This window comes from Pygocentrus nattereri, chromosome 8 (assembly GCF_015220715.1).
Source record: "Pygocentrus nattereri isolate fPygNat1 chromosome 8, fPygNat1.pri, whole genome shotgun sequence".
NCBI classification, from domain to species: Eukaryota; Metazoa; Chordata; class Actinopteri; order Characiformes; family Serrasalmidae; genus Pygocentrus; species Pygocentrus nattereri.
The window spans coordinates 10,734,148-10,754,721 of NC_051218.1; the positions used below are offsets into that span (position 1 = coordinate 10,734,148).

The 20,574-nt window shown below is 38.3% G+C and overlaps 1 protein-coding gene across 1 annotated transcript in view; it reads left to right on the plus strand.

Moving 5' to 3' along the window:
* Positions 1 to 3,144: 3,144 nt before the first annotated feature.
* Positions 3,145 to 20,574, plus strand: part of si:ch211-269c21.2 (carbohydrate sulfotransferase 8) — a 63,844-nt gene continuing 46,414 nt past the window's right edge. The window contains exons 1-2 of the mRNA XM_017689705.2: positions 3,145 to 3,413; positions 18,430 to 18,641. Coding sequence (XP_017545194.1) covers positions 18,461 to 18,641 — 181 coding nt within the window. The 5' untranslated portion in view covers positions 3,145 to 3,413; positions 18,430 to 18,460. The remainder of the gene's footprint in view (positions 3,414 to 18,429; positions 18,642 to 20,574) is intronic.

Consider the following 20,574-nt stretch of genomic DNA (forward strand, 5'->3'; position numbering starts at 1 on the left):
CTGTACAGTGCTTTTTAGAACCTCCCCAGGCATTTGTTAAAATCACTCACCAGACATTATACACAGAACGGAAAGGAGGGACGTTACGAAATTGGGGCTTCGTCTGGCATATATTAATAACGTGTCTGGAATCTCTGGTTGTGTTGCTGTTCCTCACTTGCTGACTTCTCCGGCAAAGACATGGAGAAAAGTTATGGATGTTGGAACAGACAGGTCATGCGCGCAGCAAGCAAATGAGCCAGGGTACGGCTGAAGGGCAATGCTGTGCTCAGACATCTTCCTGAATCTCCAGGATCTCAGTGTTTTAATCCTATTGTTATGAATTATTTATCTGCCCAATGTGTATTTCTACGCCATCGGTTAATTGAATCTTCATATGAAGAGTGATTTGATAGGCGAGAGTAAATCTGTGAAATTGTTTCTGAATGTTGAGACAAAAAAGTGATGATGTTCTCGCAAACAAATGAGGGAAAACAACTTCATCAAATGAAGTGGTCAAAGAAGGAAAAATGAATCATGGAGAAAGGAAAGGCCAACAGCTTCGTTTCGGAAAACTGATTTGAGCACTGGCGGGACGGATCAGCAAGAGGCCATGAATCCTAAAATCCATACTCCATTGTCTCTTTTTACCTCGGTCGGAAAACAGTGCTTTATCTTTTGGATGCTGATATGAAATACATAAATATAATTTTGTGGTGGTGGGGTGGTGGGGTGGTGGTGGGGTGGTGGGGTGGTGGTTGTGATCTCTGTGCAAGTGAGGAAATAAAAAAAGCTGGCTGTAGCTTAATGCATTAAAGAATCAATAGACATGCAGAGCTAAAGCCTCCAGCAACTGCCGTCCATAGATCATTTGAACATTTTGAGCTGTTGAGCTCGGTTGTTTTTGGATGTATTGAAGCCAGTGTTTGCAATAATGCCATAAATAAAACCGGGGGAATAATGCACTGTGTTGTGGACTGCTATTGACACAAATGTCAATGCGGTATGAAATGAAGTAGTACATCATTTGAAACAAAGCTCTTGCAGGGGAGTGTAGTTACTGGGGAGTGTGCGACAAAGCGCAGACTATGGAGACGCGTCTTCCTTACAGAAAATATCAATTCCCAGCACCACTGTACATCATCTAGCTAAGTCTTGACAAAAAAGCCCAGCTTCTTCAGACTACAGAGCCCCTTCAGAGACGTGTTAACCTCCTCAGTCCTGAGACTGTATGCTAAGAAACTGTTCTGCTATGAAACCTGTTCTCTGCTGCATAATTAATAACTTAACTCATCATTTTTTATTTGCTGGGAGAGATATAATATTCAGAGTCCAGTATACTGGACAGTTGGACTTGGTGCATGAGTCTTTAAAAACACATACATAGTTATTATCACCAACATTACAAGACACAAAGCAAGCACCGAACAATCAAGCATATAAACTGATCCCTACATCTAGAATGAACCAGTGGTTTAGTTTTTAGTCTGATCCCCACGGGGTTAATAAATATGTTCATTCAATATGATCCCCAACTTCATAGAGCATCATCTACTGTCACTCCCAAATACACAATAGCACACAGTACACATTCCACTTTTAATGCAATAAATAAAAATCCTAATTGTGTTTTGCACCGCAGGAGTCTATTATGCTATTAAAATTCCTTAATAAATTGTGTATTTAGAAAAAAAAATCCATTATTTCGTTTTTGCCTTTCACAAGAGACCTTCTGGAATGACACACATACAAAAAACATTTCTGAAATAGCTGTGAATGTATATGCATGTAATATCAATACAGGATCATTTGGAAACTGTTTCTTTTGCCCTTGTAGGCAGTCAGCGACCAATGTTTCATCATTTCTGAATAATTCAGTCCTTGAGTTCTAAACAGAGTCAATCAGACTTATTGTGAAGTGATTCATTTTAGAGAAACTTACAGGCTCTGATGTCTTTGCAGTGGTGGTGGCAGAATAGCTTTTTTATTTACTCTCCAAAACCACCAGTGAACCTACACGTGTCGTCTGAGTTTTATATGTAATGTTAATCGTGGTTAAACAGGACTGTTTTACCTTACAACATCCTGCATGCACCCCTCTGCCATGACTGAGTTAAAAATGTACACATTTTAAGCCAAAACTTTATCACAGAGCTATCATAAAACATTGTGGGAGACATTAGGTAAACGTTTCTTGTGGTAACTTTCTGTGAGGGAGCTTTCAGAGGCATTACACACTTCAGACGTCTGGTTCCCATCACCACCTCTGTAAACAATTTTGACTTGGCAAGTTTCTCTACACCCGAGCATTTCACATCAAACCACTCTGAGTGATTTTGTTTACATCTCAACCACTTAGTCATGTGGGTTTTTCAGAAAAGCTGGTGGAGTCCCCCTTTAATACCTTTGATTTGAGAAGAAAGGTTGATGATCGAGTGTCTATAAAAATTTTGGACATCCCGCAGAGAAGAAAGTGGTTTGTGGTATGGCTAAAAAAAGGCTAAAAAACTGTGAATCAGATTCTCTTTAATTGAATTTGGGGGCGGTGGCGGTACAATAACGATAAAACGGCCAACTTGGCAACGGTTTCCCAGACGCTTATTTTGCAGCCGTTGCTTGGCAATATCGGCGTCCCTGGAGAGGCGCGAGAATAGAAGCAGAGATGCTCAAGCTCTGATCCAACTAGTGATGGGAGGTTCGATTCAATTTTGCGAACCGATTCTTTCTATCTGCCCGAAACGTCCGATTCTACGATTCATTGATTCACAGATCAAGGCAACTTTACCTCCCTCTTTATATTCCCTCAGTGTTCAATTCAGCAAGTGAATCTCTCGTTAACAATACATCTGCACGCTAGAGCAACTCGGAGCCGTCCCTCTAAAGCACAGACGCAGAAAAGGGAAGCCACCTACAAAGTACAGATAACAGAAGCAAGCGAATCCAGTGACCTGGGTATGTTACGAAGTGGTATTTTTAAGGTTAATTTTCATAACTTTGTTAACAGCTTTACGGCTCTACGACACACAAACATCGCACAGAAGCTTCACAAAAAAAGTTCGGTTCAATTGGAATCGTGAATCGGTTATAGAAAGGAACCGGTTCTAAAGAACCGATTCGTGCGCGAGTCGGACATCGCTAGTTTCAACTTCACAAGTCGCCGCTCGGAGGAGAAGAGGCGCCTCAGGATGTTCACACACGAGACACGCCGTTAGACAGACGGTAAAGTTAGACATGGGGGCCGTGAACGTCGTCGACTCAGACTATTTTTGTTCAAGTGGTGCTGAGGTGTGTTTATTTTCGGCCATGTTCGAGTTTGGGACTCGTATTCGCCACACTTGCTGAAGCGTATTTGGCGACTCGTTTAATTTACTCGAGGTAAAGTGAGACTCCTGAGTACCTACACGGACTTTCTCAGCCTTATGAAGACAGCTGAGGTCAGTTTGTCTTTCTTTTTTATTTCTGTATGTATACAATGTATTTTTGTGAGGTCATTTTTGTGAGGATTTCTGTCCTCGACGGGACTAACGTTACTGCTCTGAGGAATCCGAGTGATTTAACTTGGCTCGGACAAACGTTGAAGAGGGTAATAACTGTTACAGACAGTTAGCTATAGTTAAACCTCATTTATTTAGTGCAGTTATTTTAGGTGTCGCTAAATAGCAATGCAACCGATATTGTCTTTACAAGCTGAGCACTAGCATACAACTTTTCTCATTGTGTTGTAATTGTTGTAATAAGTGCATACAAGCTCGCTATTAAGTGTTTATAACTAGGCACACATTTTTTAGAATATCCTTAAGCAGGAGAGGCGTTCACTTGTCTGTAAACGCGTTAATTGTGTAAATTTCGTCTGTAAATGTATGCTTTAGAAATGTCCTGTATCATGTTTTAGTGTAGGCAATGATATATAATATGAGGAGATAATTTAAAGGCTTTTAATCTGGTCAGAAAAGAGAATAAGACGGTAATACTGCAGAATAGACCACAGAACGGCGGCCTAGCTGGTTATTATAGTTCAGTATACCTTTCAGTCAAGCGGTGCTTAATGATAAGCAGGAAGGCTGCTGCTCTTTAATGAACATTGACTTTTTCTGTTTTCCTTGTTTACCATGTTTCGACATAAAGTCTTTTAAGTTCTGTCCTGTGCTTAGATCTTTACAATATCACTCCTTCAGAGACAGGAGCGTTACGTAACATTACTTCACTGTCTTATGGGGAGAGACAAAAGGCACGTTTCCTCACTTCTCCCTCCTCCTGTCAGTGATTTGAGAGATCTTCTCTCAGATTCCTTTGAATTATTTCTCACCAGGCTATAAATAGGGCTGCCGTACTCCCACCACTTTCTGCACAGGAAATGGATGCAGTCTAAGAACAAGGCTTAGTGGATCGGAGCTCTTTTCCAAGACGAAAGCAGTGGCTCAGGATTTGATTGGTGCATGAACAGTTCAGTGGTTTTACGTATCGCTGATTGTGCCAGGGAAACTAGCGTGACGTGTGATTTTGCACAGGAATGAGCACATGCAAGTATTTAGATGGTTCACATGGAAGGTTTGTTGTAACTTTCGTTCTGTCTGGCTGTTTGAGTTCATATTTTCCACATGTACCATCTATAGTGTCCCCTGTAGATGCAATTTATAAATGCAGCCAACAAAATTTCCTTTTATATCACAGACACAAGTCCCAAAGGCTTGGTTTACCGCACAGAGATGCTGCCTCCAAGCTGCCATCTGTCTCTAAACGATCAACAAAGATGATCCTCCAAAAAGCTTTTGGCATGCCAAGCAAGCCTGATAACAGGGTAATAGATTTGTTATTAGGAATCACTCACAGCTTGCCATTTATAAGAACCACAGCGGTCTTCAGAGACCGATGTGTGACATATCAGACGACAGAAATGGTATCTGTCTGTCTCTTTTAATGAGGAAAAGGGCGCCTTTTAATTATTCATCTGGGATGTCAACGTATTCCTTAAAGGCGGGTATTCGGAGTGCAACCGGTGAATTATAAATGACTAAGAAGCAGTTTCCCCTCCTGTGGTGGCTTAGTTTATTTGGTTGGTTAGCGTGCCGTTATCATTTGAGAGCTTTTATACCAGCTGGCATTTACCGTTTTGGCATTTCAGTTGAAGGTGATTTCTCTGTCTGCTGATGTAGTGTCTAATGGCCTCCTTTAATTCCAAGGAAACAACATTTGTGGTGTATCTCATACATTTTTTACCGCCATGCTAATGGATGTTTGCTGTGCATGGAGGGTGTGTAGAGCTGCTTAAGGACAGGAACCATAGTGGAAGTGGAGTGAAACTGAGATTTGACTCGAGTCATTTTTCACTCAAGACTGAATAATTTGGCAGCAGTGTGGCAGCCTGTTTATGCTCACTTTGGTAATTCATGAATATTAAATCAGTTGTGACTATAGTGATATACTGTTCCTGCTGTTACATTGTCCCTGTCCTTCATAGCAAAACTATAGGGCAAAGTGCATTAATGTTGTTTCTCTAAGCACATGGTAGGTACTGGTAAAGGAGTATAATTATAAGTGGTAAAGTAATGAATAAAAACAGCACATTTTGTTGTTAACAAGTATAAGTTGGTAGAGTTATCTTTTTTTTTTTTACCCATTTTTCTTCCCAGTTTAGTCGTGGCCGGTTCCCACTTTCTACCTCACACAATGCTTCCATACTGTGAGGGTGAATCATAGCATGTGTTTGCGTGTAAAGCAAGCTGCTGTATCTGTTTGAACTGTTGCTAACACAGTGTCACTGGACATTGGACAGCTCAACATGCTTGGAGGAGAACACTACCTGCCAGTGTATTAAATTGGTTACATCAGCTAACAGGCACCCACATTGAAAGCATCACAGTGAGTGAAGGGGGAGGAGGAAGGACCATTTTAGGGCATCTCACTCCTCCCTTGTTTGGTGTGGACTAAACTATTCTGTCCACCTGCACAGGTGCTTGAATGTGACTGCTGCACTAGGCAAAGAGGGAAATTACAATAAGAAGCTCACTGTAGCTTTGTCAAATTTGTCAGTCATTTGGCTCATATGTGCATCCCATATTCTTATGCCTCTGACTATCAAACAGTTTTGGAATTTGGAACAAATTGCAGTCATTCATGTTATCAGTACCAGCTGGTCCACGGCTGCGAGTGGACACAGAGACCATAAAGTGCTTGTATCCCTGCCAAATTTCTGACCAAACAAAGAACACTAAGAACACCCATGTGTATTATTTGGTGCACTTTAACCATTGCAGTGTGAAACCATCCATAGCAAATAATAAAGACATAAAAGCCATAGTGGCATAAAAGCCCAAACTCTCATGGGTACATTAGCAAAAAACACTGGCTATGAAAACTCAGAAAGAGCAAGGCTGATAAAGTTTTCATTAAACCTCCAGCTATGGATGGCTGTGGCATCACCAGGGATTGAGTTGAAAATATTCAAATAATAGTCACCCTTCTCACCACAAAACGTCTAGCATTCTTAAGGGTACAACCCACACAGGACACATGCCACAGACAGTAACCACCCAGTATCTTAGTATTACTGTACTGCATTAAACCCAGAAAACAAATCCATAATATGATGTGCAATGAAACACTGAAAAAGATGTCAATCTGAAGTCTTTTAGATAAACAGACAAATGCTATTCATCTTTTTTTTTTTTTTTTACCTCAGATAATATTACTAGCCTGGTCACATCAAATTTTACCTCAAAATGTTGAGTTTGGGTACAGTTAGTTAGATGGTACCAAATATGATAAATACCCCAAATTATATTGAAAATTTTATTCCATGGGGCTCAAGAACTACTGCTAAATTTTGGTTACTTTGGTCTAATCAGATAAGAAACTCTCACTGAAACATAACCCACAGGCTCTACACTGCCCTCTAATGGAGTGTAGCATTCAGACATGTCATGGTTATTCAGTATGGAAATGTATAACGTTAGAGAGAAGCTAATTTACCTGTAATAATTATAAGTTACCATTTGATTCTTAAAACATTGTGAATATTGTAATATTTGAAAAGAGACACACCGTTCTACCTTTACTTTTGGATACACTGTGATGGTGAGCAAGCAACTGCACATGTTTAGAACTCAATTTAGATCCCTATGGAAATGATTATTATCGATTTGTTTCATCAGACTAACATTAAAAGGCTGTGTAGTTGATTCGTATTCATATGCTTGTTTACTCAAAATAGTCATTTGTGACACAAACAGAATACAAATCTGGCTTGCTTTGTCAGAGCATGTTCTTTACTTATCAAAACAAGACAATGGGATTGAGAAACTAAAGGAGGTGAGTATATTAAAAGGCAGTAATAGCTGCTTTTTGCCTCATAATGAAAGGGTTGAAAAGTTCCTGAAATCAGCTTTGCTTGATGGGGTATTATTTAGTTCTTTATAATGGAGGACCCAGAGCTTCAACACATTCTCTCTCAAATCCACAGTATTCCTCAGTGTGTTACTGATGGAGCCTGTCTGGCTTCCTTCTGAGCATGAATGTCAAGGACAGAGTTAGACAGCCATGAGAGAAAGCAACAAGACAAGTTCTCACTCCGTATGATTAGTCAGACCCTATGAGAATGAAGGCTTTGACATTCAATAAAGAGCTCAATGCTCCTCACTGCAGGATGCAGGGCTGGAGCAGAGAGTGGCGCTGAGGGGTGTAGGGTGTAAAGGGTTAGGGTTATGGGGACAGAGGCAGCCCCTCTGGATCGCTTGTTTAAAGATCATCACAGGCCTAACAGCTGGCTCGGAAGGCGCTCGCTGCTTGCTTCTGCACAGGCCAGTATTAGTGTGTGATTGATTTCCCTCAGGAGCCAGCACACCTCTTGTGTAAGGGAGGTCAACATATGGTGCTAAGCCTGCTTCCAATACTCTGCATCTGTGTAAGTGTTGGTTTTTAGCACTTGGTGAGGATAAGATGTCCTCATGAACATGTTAAAGAGGACTGATTATGCTGTATTTTTACCAAAACGTGCATCAGGTCAGTGTTTAAGTACTGACAATATCTACAATATGCTCAGACATGTGTACTGAAATAAAATATCATGGTAATAGTGAATCCCTTAAATGGCCAGGGCCCACCAGCAAAGTTTATTACACACTTCTATAACTTAAGAATTTTAGTGCAATGCAGCATTGTACTCATAGTTTTTGAATGGATATTTTAAATGTGGCTACCAGCGCATCATGACGGTTTCCATAACAAAATATCATGATACATACTGTTGTGTCTTCAAGTATCATGATATGTTATCGCCCACCCCATTATAGAAATGCGTTTGCTAGGGGTGCATGTTTGAAATTCACCAAGATCAAAATCGGCAGATTTGCTTCAAACACATAATTGGCAATCAACCAATTTATTATTTTAATTTTGGCTGATTTGTGTTGTAATTTTTATGCTTATATAGTATACTTGGGACTTGTTTTCATTCATATATATATATATATATATATATATATACACGTTACATATTATTATGTATGTAAGTGTATTTGTGAGTATGAGTGAGAGAGAGTGGGTAAATGAATGAGTGAGAGAGTGGCAGTAGAGTGTTCGAGTGAACAGAATTGTGACCGCATGTGTGCATACACGTGAACTCATCACACATATCAGCCAGTGTGAGGGTCAGGTTACTGTGTGTGCGTGTCTCCGCTTCAGTGCTATGACTGATGTAATTTTATCTGTCACAACACGAGTCTGTGCTCAGATGCACAGAGGACAGAGAACAGGGCAGAGTGATGACTCTTCTGTCATCTCTAATCACACTCTTAGCCCTGTGTAGCGTACGGAGTACAGGACCTATTAGAAAACACCCCATGCAGTCTGACCACACAAACACAGGCACTCTGACCTGCCAGAGGGCCCTGGCCAGTTAGGGTGTTAAACTTAACATATGACTGCATTTACCGGCTAATGATAGTTATTATAACAGCTGACCGGATACTACAGTGAATAAAGGCTAATGAAGGTTTACATTTCACCATTTTTAGAGTATTAGCCTTGGTTTTCTTTTGCAGATTGTGTTCTCACTAACTAGGTAAACAGCCTATAGCAACTAGCACAGCTGAGTTTTCAGGAGAAGCAGTGGTGTAAGGTAATACATTTTTTAAATGTTGGTGTTGGAAGGAAAGTATTCTTTGCCTTTTGGGAGACCGACTGTGGGCTGCAGGTGTGTAATCATTGCCATGGTGATAGCGCACGCTATCGTTGTGATACTCTAAGGGGAGCTTTATCAGTCCCTTTTATTCAAGTCATGAGAATGCAAGAAAACAGTACCTGTTCATTCATTAGATCCTGCTGGTGTGGGTTCATGCTGTTTTTCTCTTGTGAGGCATAGAAAAAAGTATTTGATAAGGAATAGTGACCCTGTTTGGAGAACTGGAGAACACATGAGTGAGTATTCATTGCAAATAAATGACTTTATATGTATACACACACACACACACACACACATATATATATATATATATATATATATATATATATATATATACACACACATATACACACATATAGCAGGTACTATATGGGTGGTGGATCGTTCTCTGCATTGCAGTAACACTGACATGGTGGTGGTGTGTCAGTGTGTTTTGTGCTGGTACGTGTGGACGATCTATCTATCTATCTATCTATCTATCTATCTATCTATCTATCTATCTATCTATCTATCTATCTAACTATCTATCTATATGTGCCACACTGCAGTATTTTGTATTTTTACGCTCATTTTCTTACAGATACATAATGAAGATAATGAATCAGAGAAAACTGGGAAAGAATGAAACAAAAACAGTAATATCTCTGTACAATTAGTATCAGAAAATGGCTGGTAAATATTGCAATCACTATCTCATATACTCAGTATATGGCTTCGTTCTTCAAACAGAAAGTGATTATTTCAAAATGCATGGCAGTGGTCAGCTTGGGTCATGTAAGGACCGTTCACATAACTTCCATGCAGCATCTTACTCATTATAAAGAAATTAAGAAGAAATGTAGTCAAATTTGTGTTAAAAACATTTACTGTCAATTCTCTGATATTAAGAATAATATAGATGGATTACTGAGCATTAGTAAACACTGAGCACTCTCCATGTATGAGGTGATTTTTCCTCCAGAAGATTCTTACTCTTATATTTCAGCAATGCAGACATGCAGGAGGTGAATAATGACATTTTTAACCATGGCAAATCCAGATGAGACTGGTGAAAGTTAATCTAATGTAATCTATATTTTAAATGGTTTATACATGGCTTATGCCAACATCTCTTACAGTATTCTCTATTAATGAGAAAATGCCATGTGATGTTGTTTTTCCAGACACAGATTAATGATATTCCTAGACTAAAATATAACCCAGAATCTTCATTGACAGTGTAATTTATTCCAGCACTAGTGTTTATATGGGAACACTATCCCTCATGTAATCCATAATCAAGGGTCTGAGATTTTTAACGGTTTTTAAAGGCCTTCTTTCAGATCTCACAACAATCCATTGTCAAATAAGTAGATCAGTTCTGTAATATTGTATGCCAAGAAGATAAATTCAACCTCTGAAAAAAGGTTGAATTGCCTCAGATTTTTTTTCTTGCAAATGTACCATAATTTTCTGATCTGAGGGAACTTGAACTATGAAGTGAAGAAGAATCGTTAACCTGCAGAGATTTCACTTTAAAAAAAGAGAGGTAATCAAATGAGAAAATGAGTGAGAAGCTAAGAATACTGCCTTTATTCAAAGGAAGATTAATTGGACTGTGCTTGTGAATCATGTCACAATACTGATAAAATCAACAGATTTGAAAGGGACTGATATTATAGTTTCACTAAATCAACCAGCCACTTGTTTTCTCATCGTGATATTAAAACATGCAAGGCAGTGATGAATGTGAGAGATTAAAGTTATAGGCGGAAGGAAAAAAATCTGAGCGAAAAGAGACTTTGAAGCTGTATTGATTTTGCAGTGTGCTGCTCTAATCAATGTTAATATGAGAATCAGTAGAATTCACTGGTTTAACAGAGAGAACAAATTGATGCTTTGATTGCAGCTCAGACTGACTCTGAATGTCATCATGAGTGGTCTCCCATTGTCGTCTTCTCATTAAAAAAAAAATCCTCTTAAACACATTACAGCAATCTACACTCATTTATATTAGGAATCGCTTAGAAGTGTTTGACGTTAATTTATCTGCTTCTGATAACCCCCATGTGAATCATTGCCATTGAGCACAACTCTATTTAATAATTATAGGAAATCTGTTTAAGCAAATAAGGTAAATTGAATTTATTCATAGAGTAATTAAGCACATATGCGGCATACAAACCTGTGATGTGGTTTCAGATTCCATCATTAAATTTCAGCTCAGTGAGCAGTATAATTAGTTATGACAGGGACAGACCACAAGTCACCGACAGAGTTATATTCTCATTAACTTTATTATGGGCAGCTCCTTTTGATTATGTTCCAGGAGCTTTGTCTATCAGGAAATTGCACAAAAGAGCAGCTCTTGTGGAGCACTTTTGCGGCAAGACATACAAATATACTCAACATTCATTTACCATGCACACCAGAAACCAACATGACTAGAAACTTTAGTCTGTACAAAGTAGTGACATGTGCCATGTTGCTAAACCATCCAGGACATGGCTAAAGATCATACAGGTTCTGCAATTGCTTTCATATTCTTATGCCTTTTCTGAACAAACAGATAAAGATACAGATACACGTGTCAGTCTGAACAAAGTGTACGCTTGCTGTACTTTGCTATAGTATTCAAATGCCATGACGTAAACATATTTACACAATGAATTACATTTGAATTACGTTCTGTGTTGTTAGAACCTTAATGGTCTAGGGGTAAAAATAACAAGAGGCCATAGATAAAACAAATCCCAACCAAACGTCAGCCCAAGACACTCATGTACATGGGCATAATTTATATCTTTTGTTTTCTTTGATTATGTCACCTGGACTTAACCTTGTTTTTTTATTTAATTGCAGTAGCCTTTTATGCTCCTTGGAACCACTGGTGGTTCCAACATGCACTTTGTCATGTTATTCATAAATTTCAGGTTTTATAAGCTACATACAAAAGATGGGTGTCATATGAGAGCTGTAATTGTCTTCTTTCTAGTCAAATAGATGGGTAATGTAATTTTAAACCCTTATAATAAAAGAAGCTGAACAGATGGTGTCTCTTCAGTGATATACTCTGTAAAAATATTTTTGGCTTTCAGCAGTAAATTGTAAGCATATAGCAATATGTGATCATAAAACACGTGTTAATTTGGGGGGAGCTTTTACTAAATAAATAAATAAAATAAAAATGTGCATTTATTTCATGCAGTTACTGAATAATTTGCCTTAAGATCTGGTCATGTAAATTCAGATGGACAAACCAAAATATACCCTGGAGCATAAGAGGTTAAGATATCATAAAAAGAGAAATGGAACAAATTGATGAGGTAAACAGAGGGGATATTAAATTAAGTGAGGATTTTTGTGGGATAGCAAGATGATTGGCAAAATCCCCCCAGGTGTCAAATAATTTAAGAGAAAAATACCTTATACCTAATACCTCAGTAGGAAATTTACATACTTATACCAAAACTGGAGAAAAGATATAAGCATTGATTTATATTTTACAGTGTTTTTGGAATTTTTTTACAGTTTTACATGAGTTGTGGAATGCAGAGTCTGTTTGGCCTGGTCAGTGGGCAGGCAGATGGCACAGGCTGCACAGAACTGAAACTGAAACCTTAATTTACAATTATGTATTATTGTACACAATACATTTTATGTATTTTATCAGTTGACCTAAGGTAAAGGGATGGTTAAAATTCACATAGGGCCAAAATTCACTTTCACAGTTTACTAATACACTTAAATAAAAACTCTTGGCCAAAACAGAAACCAAAATTCAAGATTGGGCTGAAACAGAAAAGCACAAAAACTAACAATTAATAAAAACATGACATAAACTTGACAGTAAAATGATTATAGTTTGTTGGCTACAGCATATGTCACGAAATCCAACATCCTCAACATTAGAGAGCGATCAGTCATGCAAGACAGTAAATTCCATTATATTTTAGTTATGCTTTGCTTTTTGGCTTTGCTATTTGAAATTTTGGCTATGCTCCTAAGCGACACAGCTTTCTAAGTGCTGACCCCATCAACAGTTTGATCACTGGCGATGCTTCAGCTCTCTTCAAAAAAGCATAAATGTCTTGCTCTCTCTGAGTGAGTGGGATGGTCCTTGCTCTCCTCCCATCACTTAGCACAGTGACAGCCAATGTGAGGGTCTATTAGCTGACCGGACAGAATTAGCAGTTGGTGACCTCTGAGCGTGTTGAGCTGTCAAATGACATTGCATTAGTGGTAGTTCAGAAGATGCACTGGATGGCCTTACATGTTTCAGAGAAGGCATGCGCTTGCCTACACCCTTCCAGCTTAGTAGCATTTTGCAATTTATGAAGACCTAGTTAGTGGGTGGGAATTGCCAAAGACCAAACTACGGAGAAAATTGGATCTTTACACAAACATTCCTTTCTACTTTTGTTGTTTTGCTGTATTCTGCTTGTTGAGTAAGAGGTTGAGTTTTCAAGTTGTTGTTCTGCTGTATTCTGCTTGTTGAGTAAGAGGTTGAGTTTTCAAGTTGTTGTTTTGCTGTATTCTGCTTATTGATTGAGAGGTTGAGTTTTTAAGTGGTTGTTTTGCTGTATTCTGCTTATTGATTGAGAGGTTGAGTTTTTAAGTGGTTGTTTTGCTGTATTCTGCTTATTGATTGAGAGGTTGAGTTTTTAAGTGGTTGTTTTGCTGTATTCTGCTTATTGATTGAGAGGTTGAGTTTTTAAGTGGTTGTTTTGCTGTATTCTGCTTATTGATTGAGAGGTTGAGTTTTCAAGTGCTTGTTTTGCTGTATTCTACTTATTGAATAAGAGCTTGAGTTTTCAAGTAGTATCAAACCTGTAATGGAGAGGTTTTTAGACATCATGTCCCTTTTGTAACTTACCTTGAACATGTTTGTTGTCCTTCCTGGAAGCCATGAAACAGATGATTTGCTTCTGCGCAAAGTGTTTGAATGTGTCTGTACTGACTTGGACAGAAGACTGAATAAACAGCATTTATAATCACTATTTCTCCTTTTTTTATTATCAATGAATTTTTGTAAAGTCTTAGATTTTACACTTTGTTGTAGGCCTGTTTCATTGTCTGTTGTTTTTTTTTTTTTTTCAAAGTTTCAACTTTTTTTCTCTTTCGGCTGAAAATCTAGAGTACCATTTTGTACCATTTTGACCGGAATTTTGGTGCACTCTTTGGTGCAATACTTTAGATGTTTAAGCAAGTGACCACCGGTCCTCATATAGTGGAGTGCCCCCCACCGCAGCCAGTCACATTTCCTTTTAAAGAGGTAGGCAAGTCAATGAGAAGCAACCCAAAACACATACCTACCCCATAGGCTTGTAACAGTACTGATAGGTATAAATCTGCACTTCTACCTTTTGTCACGTGTTTTGATGTCAATATATGACAAAAACATGATACATATGTAAATGATGTTTTGTGTATTCCACAAGAGCAGACTGTATGTGCAACAAGAACTTTTCATCAACAGAATTTCTTCATTTGTTTCAGTGAGCTATTAGTATTGGATTACACCATGCTTTTGTTATCACCAGTAAAATTATGACTTCTAAGGGTAAAACCCATCACACAGCATGACTAGCAGCTGGTACTGAAGTCCAGTCCCTTGTGTATAGTGTGCGCAGGGTCATGACATGCACAAGACCTCGGTGTACAGCTCCATTTCTACCGTCTACAGCCTCATTACACAGTGACCTGCCACTTCCCCTGAGAGCAACAGATTCTAGATTACATTCACTAGCTTTCTGTCTGCTGCTCCAGACACTTTTAAATCCCTCTATCTCACAGGTCAGGGATCAGTGATGTCGTCAGGCCCCGAGTAATGAGGGAAGTGGTTGAGTCCAGGGGAAAGCAATCAAGCCCAGATAAAGGGATGGAGGAGTAGATGCGGGAGGAGCAGGTGCACTGGGTATTTTTTACTCAGAGCTGTTGTTAAAGAAAGCTAACCTCATCGCCTTTGCAGTGATTGCCTGCAAAGATGCGACTGCACACATCAAGCGGGCAATTTAGTTTTTTTAGATGATAGGACTAGTGTTGTCCATTTGATGAAGGTTATATAGGATGGTTGCAGGAAAAAATGGCACGATAGCATGTAAATTTAAGAGTCAGATAAGATCATGTTCATGAGCTGAGAAAATAAAACACCAATTCAGCAGTGTCTTTGAAGGATTTGCATTTGTTCCATTACTGCGAGAAATGTCTTTGCAAGGCAAATGATACATTGTTCTAAAAATACAATCATGTGATGTCTGGAACAACACAAGTGTTTTGGTTTGATGAAAGAGGATCAAAGATGGAATAGAAGGTATAAACTTAGAAAACTCTTTGATTAGCTATAATGAGTGGATGAGATACTAGCACAGTAAATAGCAACACCAACTAGCTGGGCCAATCTGTTGATTTCTTGTGTTTTATCTTTATACAGCTGTTAGCTGTTAAAGGAATACACCAGCGATTTTGTTCAACCTAATTCAGTCTTTTCGTACATCTGCACTTACGTAACAGAAAATTACAGAGAGGCTTCAATGACTATATATTTATAAACATTATATAATATTTATTTCAGTATTTAGGAGGTCCTCCTTTGCATTTATTAAAGCTTCCACTCTTTTTGGGAGACTTACTTTCCGTTTTTCAGTCAACAAAATCTGCAGGAATATTTTTCCATACTTTCAAAGTTGCATTTTCTGCTTTTCATGATCCAAATAATCCCCCATCGACTCATTAGACCATAAAACCATACTCCTTATCTTAGATCTCCAATTTTGCTGTTCTAGTGCAAATGTTCTTTTTTTTTTGCCTGTTTCATTTTCTCATTAAAGGCTTCTTGACAGCTACACACCATTTCAGACACATAGTGTTGACTTCTCACAGTGGATGGACAGTGGATGGACAGACAGGGACGGACAGACACATCTGTGGAGTTTTTCACATCTGCAGAAAGAGTGAAGCTTGTTTTTCTCCTCTCTTTCAATAACGAAATCTTTGAGTTCTATTTATCTGGTGACAGTTTTAGTGGTCTACTAGGTCTTGGAGAGTTCTTAGGAGTCCCATTTTGTCTGTATCCTTTAATATTGTTTTGAAATAGTTGAAAACTCCTTTTTTTGAGTATTTCCCTTTGAATTTCTCCTTCTTTATAGAAAGAAATCTCTGAGGCAGCTAAAGTGTGTTTGGGTACTTGCTTGTGTGAAGCAAGAGTCTCTTTGAAGGGAAACATGATGTCAGACTTAAAGGATGGACACATTGATTACTGTTAGATCTTTCTGTTAAATATGTTGTTTCTTAAAAATGGCAGTTTTCAGGGAAATTGCATAAACAAAAGGGTGGTTATCTGAGTTTTGCACAGTACTGCACAAGTCTTTTGAATCGTTGAGTTTTCTGCTCTTTTACTAAGTACAGAAAAAAATGTGTTAACATTGTCTGTGGTAATCAGTCATATGATACAGATGAGGCAGAGTTCTTTAAAAAAACATAATGTACAGCACATATAAGTATCTGTGGGGTTGTGTTTCAGTCTGTCTGAGTACAATCCCTGCACAATACCAAAGGTGTGTGTTGTTCGAGGGGCTAGGGTTTGTGGAAATGATGTGGTGTGTGGTTATTTGTGGCATACTGCTGAAACCTGAGCATAATCACGACGAGTACGGATGTAGCACGGCGCTAGCAGGGTGATGTGTTCTGTGTAAGCTTCATGTCCCAGCGGAACTGAGCACGATTCCCAGTGCTATCCTTACCTGCTGACAACAGCAAACTGAGCATGCTCCATAGAAACAGCTGTGCTCCCCTCTCTATCTCTGTCTTTCTCTTTCTCGTTCTCTCCTGAGCCAAGAGAGTTTGCAGTCAGCAGGATATTCATTAGATAACCATGAAAAAACAACACATTATTTCTACGTACACACTTCCACTGAGTGTTATTACATCTCCTAATACCTGTGGACGCACAAGTCCCTTCTTCACCTACTGTCTCCGGTTTGTTCTTATGTGCTTTGTGAAATCTGGTATAACTAAGATTTTGGTGTAAAAATAGTCAAAAGTTAAAATAAGTTACAGGTAAGATTACAAAAAATAGAACGCAGACAAGCAGAACAAACACCTTTGAAAACTTTACCTGTGAACATTAGGCTTAGTTTTCACTTATTAATCTTAAGACTTGTTATTCAGTAACTGCTGAAGTTATTCAGTAACTACTTGAAAACGAATGTGTAAGCTAGAGGTGGCTATTAGAGGTAGGCCATTTCATTACTGGACAAAAATGTCAGTGACTCGAAAACCCTACAGTAATGCAAATCTCTGCTGGCCTCTCTATGGCACTGAAATTTGCTTACCACTTGTATTTGCAGTCAGTCATGTATCGTGAACCTTCAGAAGGCCTGGAGTCAAGTTGTTCCGTTAAATTAGTCCCATCCATTGCAAATCAAACTATGGCTGGTTGATTTAAAGAAAAAACACAAATTATCTTTGTTGATTTTAATGCATAAAGCTCCAGAAGATCTAAGCAACAGGAGAGTTAGCTTGGCTCTGTCTAGCAAGACAACCAGAAAAATAAAAACAGTTTTCTGTTTGGCTTTTCAAAATCTTGACCTTTTTGTTTACAACAGAAACAGCACTACAAAAGAGGTGTATTATTGCAATATTTGCAGAGTTTGAGCTCCAGCAGGAAAATTGTATTAAACTGAAAGTACAGCCATGAATTTTATTGGTTCCCGGAAATCATTAGGCCGTCTCTAAAGGCCTAGAAGGCTCTGACGGTTTCTCAATGATGTAAGAGATTAAGATCTGACGTATGGACTTCATACGGATCCTTAAAAGTTGAGAGAAAAGTGTTTGTGTAGGGGTTAGAAATTTGGCAATATGTTATCATTATGCTAAATTACATCCACATACACTTTTGAGCAGATCTTGGATATTGTCAGTATTTCTAAAACGTAAAGAATGGCATGTTTTGTAAAAAAATGTCTTAGAAGAATTATAGACAGCCTTTAAAATACAACAACCAGTGTATAGTAAGTGTAAAAACTGCATAGTCGCAAGCAGATGATTGAATATTAACCCATTGTGTCATCTTATTTTATTAATTTGTTTTAGCAGTTGTTTGACTTTACTGCTGTTCTTTCTTAAGTAGTTTAATTTTGCAAATGTTTTCATTGAAAATCATTGTACTCATAGCTTTTCTTGAATATGGCACTACTGTTTACCTAATGCATTTTGGCCATTCCAACATGTACCATTGTGAAATTTCTTCAAGTATTGTGATGCTACCCATTTACCATATCACCTACCCTTAGGTTCTAGGCTCAGGGCCGAAGTCTGCAAGCCATGTTGTGGCAAGACTGTAAAGGTGTGGATTCCAGTTGTGGGTGCAGGAGACTTGTGCGCTCAGCTGTCATCATCATGAGGCTGCCCTGCTCTTTCTGGTTCCTGCTGCTATTCAGCACAGGAGGCCTCCTTCTCCTGCTACATCTACAGGACCTCACAGAGACCATTCAGCAAAGTCCAGGTCAGTCACACCTTCACCTTCCACTGTATGCAGAGATAACTGCTTTTCACTTTTGATACTGATACTGAAATTGCCAGTACTAATACTGATCTGATATTATTTTGTATTACATTTTACATGAAAAACTTGGCCTTATAGAAGTACTGTGCCCAAAGTACTTAAACACCTTAGTCCCCTATTGGAAGAATACATAGCAAATAATATGAATGAATGTTTTTTATTCAATGTGCCAGTGCAAACATATAGAAAAGAAATTATTTAACTATAGTACTTACACAATACATGCTAATCAAATCCTAGTAGCAATAAAGTGAAATTTCTTAATGCGTATAAAGTGATGTGAGGTATCTGAAGCCCTGCCTGAGCATAATCATGCCAAGTGTAGAGTTGGCAGAGCACTAACAGGGTGACGTGTAAGTTTGTTAATGTAATTTTTTTCACTTTGATTCTTTCTTTTATGCTAGCCATCTGAAAACAGTCAGTACTAGTCAACACCCATGCATAACAATTTCCAGTTTACAAAAGTGGTGGATTTGCTCTTATCTGATCCATATCTGATATTGTCCTGCTTCTGGGCATCAAATCATGTGATGTCAAGAACCTTTTTCGTCTAAACACTTTTTTTTGTTGGTTTAGAGAACACAAGGCACACAGTGGGTGTTCTCAAATCAGAGAACATTTCAAATCATTGCAGAGGTCATCCTCTGATGGTTTTGCCACTTGCTTCCTCTGACCTTGCTTTTTTGAAAAGCACTAATCAACAGATGTGAAATATGTCTTAAGTAAAGTTAGTTTAGAAGAACACTGTGCATCTTGTAACACTTAAACAGAAAGCCAAAAGACATTATTTGGAGTAATGCCATTGAAGAACTACTTTTGGTTTCTTAAAGAATCATTCAAAGGCTGGTTCTTTAAAGCAATCTCTTTAACAGAGTGGGCTAAACTGCAACACATAACTGTTTTAGGGATCGGTTGGGGAGCTTGGGGTGATGTACGTGAACAGTCTTCAGTTGTTGAGGAGTATTTTGTTTCCAAATGGCAAAGTAATTGGATGGCTTAATAGCCTCATTTACTAGCCTCTATCTGCATGAGACACACAATGGATTTGGTGCATTAGCTCCCCAGTTGCGATGAATCCATGTTTTATGTACAGTGGGGTCCAAAAATCTGAGCCCACTAGTGAAAATGCTTCTGTTTCGTCTATGTTTCTGATTAAATGCAGTGGTTTTTGGTTACAAATTATGTTATATGTTATATGTCATAACAATTCAAGTATAAATTGGAATCCTTATATTTACATGAATTTCAGACATCAGATTTCAGTCATCTGGACAAAAGCTTCAATGGAAGATAAGACTCAAAAATAATCTGACCTTTTAGTACAAGCACATGGAGTACAAAACATTTCTACTTCATTTTACTCGTCATTGCTTTTCTTTGTTTTCTATTTTTAAAGTTTCTAAAGTTTCCAGGTTTAAATGGAAAAAAAATCAGATTTTCAGTGTGCTCTAGAACTTTTGGGCCCCTCTGTAGCAGCCACCATGTTTTAGATTAAATGATGCTTTGTCTTGTAGATGTTCTTTATGTTTTTATGTTTAAATGTTTTTTTCTGGGTTTGCAGCCTCAAACAACAGTTTGTTTATGTTGTAAATTCTTCATTTTTGATTTCTTCTTTCATGCTAGCCAACTGAAAGCAGCCAGTAGTAGCCACACACATACAGGCCATACAGATGTGATATGTTTGAAGAGACGTAAAGGCCCCATTTCTTCTATGCTTCTTATATTTTATCTTTCCACTGACGTCCACTTACTGCATTTGTTATTTTCACTTACTGAAAACCGTCATATTTCCTTTTGTACTCTGCAATTTTTTGCTTTTCTTCATTCTTTAAAACTACACCAGCAGTTTTTGTTACTGTGCCTTTAAGACTGT